Here is a 13,295-nt window from a genome sequence, read left to right as displayed (position 1 = left end):
GGTCTGAGTTGTACCAAGAGACCAAGTTCTAGTTTCTTCCTAAGAATGGTGGGTTCAGGAAAGGTTGTTTTTCTAGATAATAGATCCTCTTTTCTTCTTTCGGGACCCAACCCTTAGCCACTCTCAGTCCCTGTGACTAGGAGGGATGGACTTCATTTCCCACCCACTTCTGTTCCCATGTCCAGAGCTCAACACCCGACCAAAGCTTGTCCAGTGCTGAGTCTGCAAAGCTAAAGTAATTGGTTTGGGGACAAACTAATGGGAATCAACCTCAAGACTCCTGTTGGAGCTGTGGGGAAGCAGGGGCTCTCTTTGTTGGAGTTGTGATAGAAAGTCCAGAGATAAACCCACGCATCTATGGTCTCCTAAACTAAAACAAAGGAGGCAAGAATATACAATGGACAAAAGACAGTCTCTTCAATAAGTGGCGCTGGGAAAACTGGACAGCTACATGTAAAAGAACGAAATTAGAACATTCTCTAACAACATACACAAAAATAAACTCAAAATGGATTAAAGATCTAAATGTAAGACTGGATACCATAAAACTCTTAGAGGAAAACATAGGAAGAACACTCTTTGACATAAATCATAGCAAGATCTCTTTTTTTTTTTTTGCGGTACGCGGGCCTCTCACCGTTGTGGCCTCTCCCGTTGTGGAGCACAGGCTCCGGACGCGCAGGCTCAGCGGCCATGGCTCACGGGCCCAGCCGCTCCACGGCATGTGGGATCTTCCCGAACCGGGGCACGAACCCGTGTCCCCTGCATCGGCAGGCGGACTCTCAACCACTGCGCCACCAGGGAAGCCCGCAAGATCTTTTTTGATTCACCTCCTAGAGTAATGAAAATGAAACGAAAAATAAACAAATGGGACCTAATTAAAACTAAAAGCTTTTGCACAGGGGCTTCCCTGGTGGCGCAGTGGTTGAGAGTCCACCTGCCGATGCAGGGGACACGGGTTCGTACCCCAGTCTGGGAAGATCCCACATGCCACGGAGTGGCTGGGCCCGTGAGCCATGGCCACTGAGCCTGCGCGTCCGGAGCCTGTGCTCCGCAATGGGAGAGGCCACAACGGTGAGAGGCCCACGAACCGCAAAAAAAAAAAAAAAAAAGCTTTTGCACAGCAAAGGAAACCATAAACAAAATGAAAAGACAACCCACAGAATGGGAGAAAATGGATGCAAATGAAGTGATGGACAAGAGATTAATCTCCAAAATAAACAAACAGCCCATGCAGCTCATTATCAAAAAAAACCAAACAACCCAATCAGAAAATGGGCAGATATAAACAGACATTTCACCAAGGAAGACATACAGATGGCCAAGAGGTACATGAAAAGATGCTCAACATCACTAATTAGTAGAGAAATACAAATCAAAAATACAGTGAGGTATCACTTCACATCAGTCAGTATGGCCATCAACAAAAAATGTACAAAAATAAATGCTGGGGAGGGTATGGTGAAAAGGAAACCCTCCTACACAGTTGGTGGGAAGGTAAATTAGTACATCCACTATGGAGAACAGTATGGAGGTTCCTTAAAAAGTTAAAAATAGAGCTACCATATGATCTAGCAATCCTACTCTTGAGCATATATCCAGAGAAAACCATAATTTGAAAAGATATACATGTACCCCAATGTTCATTGCAGCACCATTTACAGCAGCCAGGACATGGCTAACTGTCTGTTGAAGGAGGAATGGATAAAGAAGATGTAATATACATATACAATGAAATATTACTCAGCCATAAGAAAGAACAAAATAATACCATTTGCAGCAACATGGATGGACCTAGCGATTTTCATACTGAGTGAAGTAAGTCAAACAGAGAAAGACAAATATCATATGATATTGCTTACATATGGAATCTAAAAAAATGGTACAAATGAACCTATTTACAAAACAGAAATAGAGTCAGAGATGTAGAAAACAAACTTATGGTTATCAAGGGGGAGAGGGGGCAGGATGGATAAACTGGGAGATTGGGATTGACATATACACACTAGTATATATAAAATAGATAAGTAAGAAAAACCTACCATATAGCCCAGGGAACTCTACTCAATACTTTGTAATGACCTATATGGAACAGAATCTAAAAAAGAATGGATTTATGTATATGTATAACTGATTCACTTTGCTGTACAGCAGAAACTAACACAACATTGTAAATCAACTATAATCCACTAAAAATTAATTTTAAAAAAAGAGTAGAATAATTATAGTCTCACACAAACACTGAGAACAAAACTGCAATTACTACACTAATGTTAGATAAAGTAGACTTTGGAACAAAGAGTATTATCAGAGATTTTTTAAAATAGTGTTTCACCATAAATGAGATGAAAAGACAACCCTCAAAAGGGAGAACATATTTGCAAATGAAGCAACTGACAAAGGATTAATCTCCAAAATTTGCAAGCAGTTCATGCAGCTCAATATCAAAAAAACAAACAACCCAATCCAAAAATGGGCAGAAGACCTAAATCAACATTTCTCCAAAGAAGATACACAGATTGCCAACAAACACATGAAAGAATGCACAACATCACTAATCATTAGAGAAATGCAAATCAAAACTACAGTGAGGTATCACCTTACACCAGTCAGAATGGCCATCATCAAAAAAATCTACAAAAAAAAAAAAAATCTACAAACAATAGATCCTGGAGAGGGTGTGGAGAAAAGGGAACCCTCTTGCACTGTTGGTGGGAATGTAAATTGATACAGCCACTATGGAGAACAGTATGGAGGTTCCTTACAAACTAAAAATAGAACTACCATATGACCCAGCAATCCCACTACTGGGCATATACCCTGAGAAAACCATAATTCCAAAAGAGTTCATGTACCACAATGTTCATTGCAGCACTACTTACAATAGCCAGGACATGGAAGCAACCTAAGTGTCCATCGACAGATGAATGGATAAAGAAGATGTGGCACATATATACAATAGAATATTACTCAGCCATAAAAAGAAACGAAATTGAGTTATTTGTAGTGAGGTGGATGGACCTAGAGTCTGTCATACTGACTGAAGTAACCGTATGCTAACACGTATATATGGAATCTAAAAAAAAAAAAAAAAGGTCCTGATGAACCTAGGGGCAGGACAGAAATAAAGACGCACACTTAGAGAATGGACTTGAGGACACAGGGAGGGGGACGTGTAAGCTGGGACGACGTGTGAGAGTAGCACTGACATATATACACTACCAAATGTAAAAGAGATAGCTAGTGGGAAGCAGCCACATAGCACAGGGAAATCAGCTCGGTGCTTTGTGACCACCTAGAGGGGTGGGATGAGGGGGTGAGAGGGAGCGGATATGGGGATATATGTATACATACAGCTGATTCACTTTGTTATATGGCAGAAGCTAACACACCAGTGTAAAGCAATTATACACCAATAAAGATGTTAAATAAAAGAAATATCAGGAAGGAAATTAGAAAATACTTTGAACTTAATGAAAATAAAAAGACAGTCTCAAATTTTGTGGGATGCAGATAAAGCAGCACTTAGAAGAAAATTTATAGCTTTAAATGCTTATGTGAGAAAAGAAGTAGAAAATCAATTATCTAAACTTCTGCTTTAAGAATCCTGAAAAATAAGAGCAAATTAAGCCCAAATAAGTATGAAGGAAATGCTAAAGATGAGGTTAGAAATCAATAAACAGAAAACTGACAAACAGTACAGAAAAACTAACGAAGTCAAATGCTGAATCATTGAAAAGTTCAATGAAATTGATAAGTATGTAACTAGACTGATTAAGAATAAAACAGAGAAGAGACAAATTATTAATATCAAGACTGAAATGGGGTCATTATCACAGATATTAAAAATATAAATAAAAATATAATACATGAATATTATGTTCAAATTTATGCCAATAAATTTGACTACTTAGATGAGTTGGAAAAATTTCTTGAAAAACATAAATTACCAAAACTGACTCAAAAAGTTATGGAAAATCCAAATAGACTTATATACACTAATAAAATTTGTGGGCAGAGACTTCTCAAATAGGATGAAAAAAGCACAAAACCACACACTGTGTGGTTTTGAAAGACACTGTTAAGAAAATTTAAAAGCCAATTCAGATTGGGAGAAACTATTCACAATACATATTCTTTGTAGCAAAGAAACTATATAAGGAAGCATAAAGAACTCTTACTACAACCCAATGTTTTTAAATTGGGCAAAAAATTTGAACATACACTTAACAAAAGAAGATATATGAACAGCCAATAAGCATATTAAAACATGCTCGAGATCAATAGTTATCAGGGAAATACAAATAAGCCTATACTGAGATACTACTTCTATCCCTCTAGAGTGGCTAATACTAAAAAGACTGACAATATCAAGTGTTAAGTGAGGATATAGAGTAACTGGAACTCTCATACATTGCTATTGGGAATGAAAAATGGTACAATCACTTTAGAACATAGTTTGATAGTTTCTTAAAAAGTTAAACATATACTCTATATAATACTCAGAAGTTCTACTACTAGGTATTTAATCAACATCATGAATGATACTGAATGTGTCTACACAAAAACATGTATCTACACAAAAACTTGTACATGAAAATTCATAGTGGCTTTATTTTTTATAGTCCAAAGCTGGAAAAAACTCAAATTCCCATCAACTGGTGAACACATGAAATGTGTAAATCCATAAATAAATACCACTCAGCAATACAAGGGAATGAATCACAAAACAAGCAACAACACTGATGAACGTCAACAACATTATGCTGAAGAAGACAGATGCAAAGAAGTACATACTTAGGAATCCATCTATATGAAATTTTATAACAAGGAAAACAAATCTGTAGTAAAAGAATGCAAATCAGTGGCTGCCTGGGGCTATGATTAGACACTGGGGATTTATGGGGTAGAGACACAAAGGAAATTTGGGGGAGTAATAGAAAAATAAAATCCAAAGCTGGAGTAGAATGCTTTGTGGCCTCTCCCGTTGCGGAGCACAAGCTCCGGACGCACAGGCTCAGCGGCCATGGCTTACGGGCCTAGCCACTCCGCGGCACGTGGGATCTTCCCAGACCGGGGCACGAACCAGTGTCCCCTACATCGGCAGGCGGACTCTCAACCACTGCGCCACCAGGGAAGCCCTCTGTTTTTATATTTTAAAAATGACTTCATCTGTTAGAATCAGCAGCTAAAATAAGTTAATATACATAACAATGTTTTAATAGTTGGTTTTTGCAGGTTTACAAAAGCAGCTACTTAAGCTCTGTTTTGCATTTCTGTGAACTGTACACTAGGTGTGTTTCTAGAGATATAAAAAATGAATTAGTAAGAAAGATTCAATCTTGAGTTTCACATAATCCAGGAGAGTTATGTTATGCCTCTCTGGCTGGTAGGTAGATAGGAATTCAAGCTGAGAAGCTCAGAGCCAGTGCAAATTTTCATAAAAATCTTCAGCTAGCCAGTGTATCATAATGCCCTAGTACATTCACTGTGAACTAAAAGTTTCAAATATTAATTCTAAATCACGAGATTTTAAAACAGCTGTGTGTTTAAGTCTATTTAATTCTGGGGAGTTGGAGAAAGAGTCTACGTGATTTACAGAGTCAGATAAACAGAGTTTGAATCCTGCTCTGCCATTCCTGTTTGACCTTAGGCAATTTGCTTATCCTCTCAGACTCAGTTTCCCTTTTGTAAAATGTGTTTTACCTGGCAGGTAACACTCAAAAAATGTTAGTTCCTTTTCTGCCCAAATGAAAGTAGAGTTATAATCAATGTGGTCCTTTGAGAATATTAATCTTTTGACAGGGTACAGAATACCGTGGATAAGAAAAAGAGAAAGGACATAAAATAACCAGTGAGAAGGATTCAGAAGTAAGATAATAATAGCCTGAACTAAGAAGTGGCAATGGGAATTGAAAAGAAGAGATGAATGAAAACATTTAGAGGAAAGAAAACACAGGATTGGGTATGAGAGCTAAGAACAAGAAAAGAATCAAAGATGCAGGCAAGTTATGTGGACTAGAGCAGTGACATGACCACAGCTTGGATGGATGATGACAAATGGTAAGGTGACAAATTAAAACAGTTGTTTCCCAGATATTACAGCTTGTTTTTTCTTAGACCACTTGCCTTTATTTCTTAGAGCAATTGAAACATAGTACAAACTATGTACGTAATTTTAAATTCCCTAGCAGTCACTTTAAGAAGAAATACTTAAAATAAATTTTATTACTGTATCTCACTTATCCCAGTATATCCAAAATATTATCATTTCAACATGTAAACATTAAAATATTAATGAGATTTTGCATCGTTTTTCGTATTTAATCTTCAAAATTTGATGTTGATTTACACTTACAGCACTTTACAAGTTGGAATAGCCACATATGAGTGGCTACCATTTTTGACAGCACAGGCTTAGACTATTAATTAATTTTTCTTTCCAGATGAGAAGGTCAACAAAATGTGGAATACCCATTCAATGTTACAGTCAACAATAAAAAGGAACAGACTACAACATGGATGAATCGCAAATGCATTATGCTAAGTGATCGGACTCAGGAAGCTACTATGTAATTCTATTTATATGACATTCTGGAAAAGGCCAAAATATAAGAATCAAAAACAGATCAGTGGTTGCCTGAGGTTGGGAGTAGGGAGAGGACTTGACTAAATTCACAGAGAAATTTTTTGGTATGATGAAAGTGCTCTGTATCTCAATTATGGTGATGGCTATGTGACTATGCATTTGTCAAAATTCATAATAGAACTGTATAGAATCATCCCTCAGTACCCACAGGGGATTGATACCACCAATCTAACGTGTGTTGGTAGGATGTGGAGAAATTGGAACCCTTATATACTGCTGGTAGAAATGTAAAAATGGTATAGCTGGTTTGGAAAACAGCCTGCAGTTCCTCAAAAGGTTAAATGTAAGGTTATAATTTACCAATTCTACTCCTAGGTATATACCCAAGAAAAACAAAAACATATATCTACACAAAAACTTGTACAAGAATGTTCACAGCAGCATTATCCAAAACAGCCCAAAAGTAGAAACAACCCAAATGTCCATCAACTGATAAACAGATAAATAAAATGTATTACATCCATATACTCTATAAAAAAGAATATTACTCTATAAAAAGCAATGGAGTGCTGATGCACGCTACAATGTTGATGAACCCTAAAAACAATACTTAAAGTGAAAAATGTTGGTTACTAAGTATCACATACTGTATGATTCTACATATACAGAAATGTGCAGAATAGGCAAATCTATCAAGACAGAAAATAAATGAGAAGTTGCCTAGGGCTGGAGGAGATTAGGGGAAGAGGATAGAGGTACTGAGGCTAAAGGGTATGGGGTGACTTTTTGGGTGATGAAAATATTCTAAACTTGAGAGTGGTGATGGTTGCACAACTCTGTGAGTACACTAAAAGCTACCAAATTGTATAAAGGGTGAGATGTTTGTGAATTATATCTCAATAAAGTTGTTAAAAAATACTCTCCTAATAATGGGGGAAGAGTTTTTAGTATACACTAACAAAATAACTAAACAATGAAAAGTGGTATCTATGCAAACATGTAACTTATATGTTTCTGTGCATCTTTGGCATTAGATTAGGAAAAAATAGCAAAATTATTACCCTTTCTACTGAAGACAACTGTTGCTGTAATCCATCACATTTCTTGCTTGCTTCTTCAAAAAGAGTTTTATACTTTTCTGTTTGAGACTGTTGCAAATTAATTGTCCGCTGCTGTCTCATACAATCTCCTTCAGAATTTTTCAGTTGAGACTTTAAATCCTGAATTTCATCCTCCTATAGTTATGAAATTATAGATTATATGGAAAAACATACATGATTTGGTATCAAAACATAAAGCAGAAAACATAAAAGAGCTTCGTATGATCTTTGGTGAGATATTTACACCAATTTCACTAAGAAAAACGAGTTACATTCTATTTTCATCCTCAAAATGGAAGACAGATGTTTTATTTGCACTTAATAGCTTACACTTGTAAGTCTAATACACAGCATTCTAATTGCTGGCAAGTATTTAAAATTCTTCAGCTCTGTGAAAATTCAACATCTCAGAATAAAGTTCAGTATTTAAATTTCTGAATTTAAAAGTTAATTGTGAATTATACTTCAATGAAGCTATTTTTAAAATAAAATTGAAAACTACTCCTAAAATGACTTTGAATATTACAGCATTTATTCTGAAAGGTTTTAAAAACTTACCTTTTTATTGCATTCACATACAACATTATCCAATTCCTCCTGCATAACATGGAGTTTGGCCTTCAGAAATCTGATCTGTGCTTCTGTGTCAATTTAATAATAATATTTATTGTCTTTCACTGAATCTAAGATGCCATCAATTGTAAGACAGACTATTATTTTATGAGGGAAAAAAGGCTCAAGATGGGGAGTCTAATAGTCTCTCTAATAGGAGATCCCTGTTTGGGAACACTCAAGACACTACATACCCCTAATGTAGAGGTAAATGAAAAATCCATCCAACAGAAAGGAACTGTTACACTGGAACCAAGTAAAGAAAGAGGAAAAAAACAAAAACTTTTCCTGAGAATCGGAACCACAAGCCAAGTACTCACATAAGTTTGCAGACTGAATTCATACTTACCCAGGTGGTTCGAAACACCTCAAACAGAACTTAAAGTGGTCTCAGATCGGTAATGCCCCCAGGTGTTTGGCAGAAGCAAACACAGGTCTAGCAAAACTCAACTTCAATCCCAGCCATTGTAATTATAAAATGCCACTGACTGTAATACACATCCCAATTTCACAGATGTTAAAATGTAGTGACGTGTCTGAGAAGCAAAAAAACGCAGTAATACCTTACTACCGAAGCTTTCTCCCACAAACCCCTCACGAACATCTACCTTTGGTATTGCTATCAAAAGTTCTTTATTCAATAATATCAGTAAATCTCTGAGGGTTTTAGGCCTATAAAAGTAAATAAAGTAAAAACTGAACTTAGAACTCACTCATAATTCATTCAATCATTCATTAAAAAGATATACATCAGGACTTCCCTGGTGGCACAGTGGTTAAGAATCCGCCTGCCAATGCAGGGGACACAGGTTCAAGCCCTGGTCTGGGAAGATCCCACATGCCGCGGAGCAACTAAGCCCGTGCGCCACAACTACTGAGCCTGTGCTCTAGAGCCTGCAAACCACAACTACTGAGCCCACATGCCACAACTACTGAAGGCCACGTGCCTAGAGTCCGTGCTCCACGAGAGAAGCCACCGCAATGAGAAGCCCACGCACTGCAACGAAGAGTAGCCCCCACTCGCCGCAACTAGAGAAAGCCCGTGCCCAGAGGCAAAGACTGAACGCAGCCAAAAATAAATAAATTAAAAAAAAAAAAGATATACATCAAGTCTCTACTATGTTCCAGGCATAATACCAATATTACAAGACAAGGTTTGCCCTCATGGGACTTATCTTGAGTAAACACTCTGAATAGCCTCTGAAAGTTATTAGGACAAATTCCACAGAGCACAATAAATCTCCACACATACTTCCTGTTTCAAAGCTCTTCTTATGAAGTCCCCTGTGTTACATGGAGCCAATGAACAATGGTTGGCTCTAACCCCACCTAGCTTCTTCCAGCCTCAACTCTCCTTCTAGCTTCTCATGTAACTCCAGGTTAGCAGAGGACAGAAGGGAAACAATAAACTTAAAAGTGTGACGTTTGCAGTAGTTGGTCTCTAGGGGGAAAGAAGGAAGAAGCAATGGGAGAGCATGACTTTTCGCATCTCTTTTTCTCCCCAACTCTAACCCCGGTAGTATCATCAAGGATTTGAGTGCTCTGTCTCTGTTGGTCCACAGCATTAACCTCCCCAACCATCCCACTCCAACTTTAGTCTTATAAAACAGTCTGTGCTCCTAAACTACGTTTTTATTGTTTCCTCCCACACATAACCCAGCCATTCTAGGCAATCATGTGGAATAAGTGAAAACTCCCCTAAAAGGGGAGACACCTTGGCCAAAGATTCTGAAAAGGGAAGACAGGGATGCAAAGAGGTCATTCAGCAATAAGAATAAAAGCAGTAATTTAAGGTAGTCTGTGCTGGTTCCCATACTGGGAGGAGGACCTTTGTTAACAAGGCTATGGGTGACTGTAAACTGAGGAACAGCCAACATCTGACCATTGCATCCCTGAAGGTATCTTAACAGAGGCATGAAGGTTAATTCTTTGCTTCACTTACCTTCGTTCCTAACAATTAGCCCCAGAAAGCTTGGATAGGTCAGTAAACGTAATAAATGCATAAATGAATTAATCTGCGTTTATGACTAACTAGCATGTAGCACAATAATTACACATGTAAATCGTTGTGATTTTCACAGAATCAGAGAATTTTAAGGGTAAACTTCGTGATCATTTAATACAAACTGCTTCATTTTCAAGTGAAGAAATTGCTATTACAGAGAGGCTAAAGCAGTTTGTCTGAACCTACAATTAATTATAGTTCAGCATTAACTGTCCATATACACTCGACTGTCTTTTTTTAAATTTATAATAGCATAGGTGGCTCCTCATAAATTCAACAATTTTAGAGGCACTACTGGTAACTAACATGTTTCTGATGATCTAGACTAAGTATTATTTTTCTAGCGGTATGCAGAGAATGAATTTATAAGAAAGAAAATAATATTCATTAGAAAATTCATTATTTTACCTGATACTACATCAATAATTCATTTATCCTTTAACATGTGTTGACTTAACACACAATAAAGAGAATTCAGTAACATTAAATGGAAGGAATTCAAAGAAATATGGTTTTTAAAAATTTATTTCAATGTTTTAATTTTAAGCTATGGGGCATTTAACTTATTTGAAAAGTGGTCAATGAAACCAATACCAGAGAGTTCTTTTTTTTTTTTTTTTCTTTTCTCTCTCTTTTTTTTTTTTTAGCCACACCACAGGGCTTGTGGGATCTTAGTTCCCCGACCTGGGATTGAACCCAAGGCCACGTCAGTAAAAGCACCAAGTCCTAACGACTGGACCACAAGGGAACTCCCCAGATAGTTCTTTTTAATTTTACTTTTTATAATGGAAAACATCAAACATATACAACAGTAGTGAGATGAGTTCAATGAAACCCTGGTCACCCATCATCCATTTTCAACAATTATTGACTCAAAACCAATTTTATTTCATTAAACAAATGCAAGACATCACTATATTTTCTAAATAATTGTGATATAAGGATAAAAATAAACAAAAAACCACCTACCTGTTCCAATGTCTTCACTAACACCACAAAAAATACCATCATCTATATAATCAGGTAAGCCTTCTTCCAGTTGCCCTTCAATTTTGCTAATTGTTTTTGCAAGAGAAAAGTCTGAGAAATCCTCTGGAATGGCAACATCGCTGGCAGTTTGTACATCAGAGTATTTCAATTTTACTCTAAAAAAAACCACATATAGGCACATTATATATTATATACATATAATAAAAAAGGAGATATGACTCCCAGATATGACCTTTATCCAAATAAAAAAGCAGATCAAAATTATTATAAATTTTATGATGAAATCTACAATTGATACTTTCAAGGACTATATTACAAGAGACTTAGTAGACTTTCAGTCTTTATGAATCACACAACCACTGAGCTAGAGGAGGCTTTATGAGGCCACTTAGACATGGCCAGTGTAAAATATTAATAAACAGAAGCCTCAATTTAACAGTCAGCGGACCAGAAGGGGGAGCTCTCACACCCTGAGACAACAGCAGAGCCCCGCGGTGTGAAGGAAGGCTCCTCTTCACTCCTGGCAACAAGTCAGGTAATGAAAAACCTTTGTTTACTCTAGCCCTCCCAACTTCCTTTTTCCTTCTATAAAAGAGTTCTCCTTGCCTTGCTGTGTGCAGACTTGCACGTGGCTCGCCATCATTTCAGACCCTGAAGTGCAATATTCTGCTGATCCCGAATAATCCCATTTTTTTGCTGGAGAATTATGTGTTCTAGGTCAACACTCCCAAACAAGTGAACATCAAAACTAAGAGTACTGAACTTGGCCTCCTAGGTGAAATCCAGCCTGGGGCTTTTAATTTTACATGCTGCTGGAGTAGAACTGTACAATTTGATATCACTCTAGTCATAATTCTGCAAACACTGAAGAATAATACCTCTTAAGAAAGAATTACAGAGTGAACAGTTCTTAGCTCAAACTCATTTTTCCACCTAAAAAAACATATTTTAAGCAGGATCAAAGTTTACCAAAAGTTGATTTTTTTTTTCTTTAATGAAGAGAGAAATATGAAATGAAAGTCACTTCTAATGGCGTTGAGGAATGGGCCAGGCCTAATCCATCAAGTTTGCTTCCAAAAGCCTTACTTTTAACCTTTTACTTACTTTAAAGCCTAACTTACTTTTAACACATAAGCAAATGCTTTAGAATTCTTTTGGAAAAAGAACCTTTTATTTAAAAAGTAAACTTGAAGTCTGAAAATAAGATGACCCTTTCCAGTTATGTATGTATATACAGTACTGATGTATGTACAGTACTTATGTATGTAACATATGTTCTCTTCTATCGATTTTAGTTTTATTCTTCCTTATCCTTTCACCCTATTTTTTGTCTCTTTTGTTCAAAAAACAAAAATTTTACTTAGCCAATTAAAAGACACAAGGATTAATAAGAATTCTTCTAGAATTATAATGCAATTATCAGTTTGGGTAAGCAATAGACATAAATTTAACAATTTACTGTGAATTAGAAGCTGGTTGGTACCATCCACTGCAGGTGTGACCCTCCTTTTCTAGAAGGTCTACTATCCTAAAGAACCTCTTGGGTCCCCTTTTTATGCTTAAAGTACTAAAAACAGTCTTGAATTCTTTCTCACCAAAAGCAATAGAATGTAAATTATAACTATACTATAGTTTTATTGAGAGCATGCCCAAATCATTCTGTATCTCAATATATACAATATACAATAATGCATGGTGTTCAAAAAGTATAAGTCTATTTGAGAGAACTAGGCAGAGAAAGACATCTAGGTTCTAGTTTCTGATCAAAGAAAATATCTAGCTAAAAATAACGTTTAAAAAATTTGAAATGTGGCAATTTTGCTTAAGAGAACAATACAAAATGTTCATTAACTGTTGCAAGACATTTCTGATTAGAAGATGTTTTAAATTATTAAATGTGGAGAAGAAATAGAGAGTATAATTTTGTATATTTTGGGTATAAAAAGATCTAGAGAAACAGATCTTATTAAGAACAATGATAGTATAAATTATAAAATTC

At 36.4% G+C, this 13,295-nt stretch overlaps 1 protein-coding gene across 8 annotated transcripts in view; it reads right to left on the bottom strand.

Moving 5' to 3' along the window:
• The window catches only part of TEX9 (testis expressed 9), a 215,369-nt gene that overhangs the window by 40,988 nt on the left and 161,086 nt on the right, over window positions 1-13,295 (bottom strand). For all 8 annotated transcript variants that reach the window (XM_073801044.1, XM_073801046.1, XM_073801047.1 and 5 more), the window contains 3 exons: window positions 11,276-11,451; window positions 8,248-8,330; window positions 7,651-7,824 (listed from right to left, as the gene is read on the bottom strand). In XM_073801044.1, coding sequence (XP_073657145.1) covers window positions 7,651-7,824; window positions 8,248-8,330; window positions 11,276-11,451 — 433 coding nt within the window. The remainder of the gene's footprint in view (window positions 1-7,650; window positions 7,825-8,247; window positions 8,331-11,275; window positions 11,452-13,295) is intronic.

The sequence above is a fragment of the Tursiops truncatus genome, chromosome 2 (genome assembly GCF_011762595.2).
Source record: "Tursiops truncatus isolate mTurTru1 chromosome 2, mTurTru1.mat.Y, whole genome shotgun sequence".
Lineage (NCBI taxonomy): Eukaryota > Metazoa > Chordata > Mammalia > Artiodactyla > Delphinidae > Tursiops > Tursiops truncatus.
The sequence above is the reverse complement of the archived record's forward strand: the minus strand, read 5'-3'. Positions and strand labels throughout refer to the sequence as shown.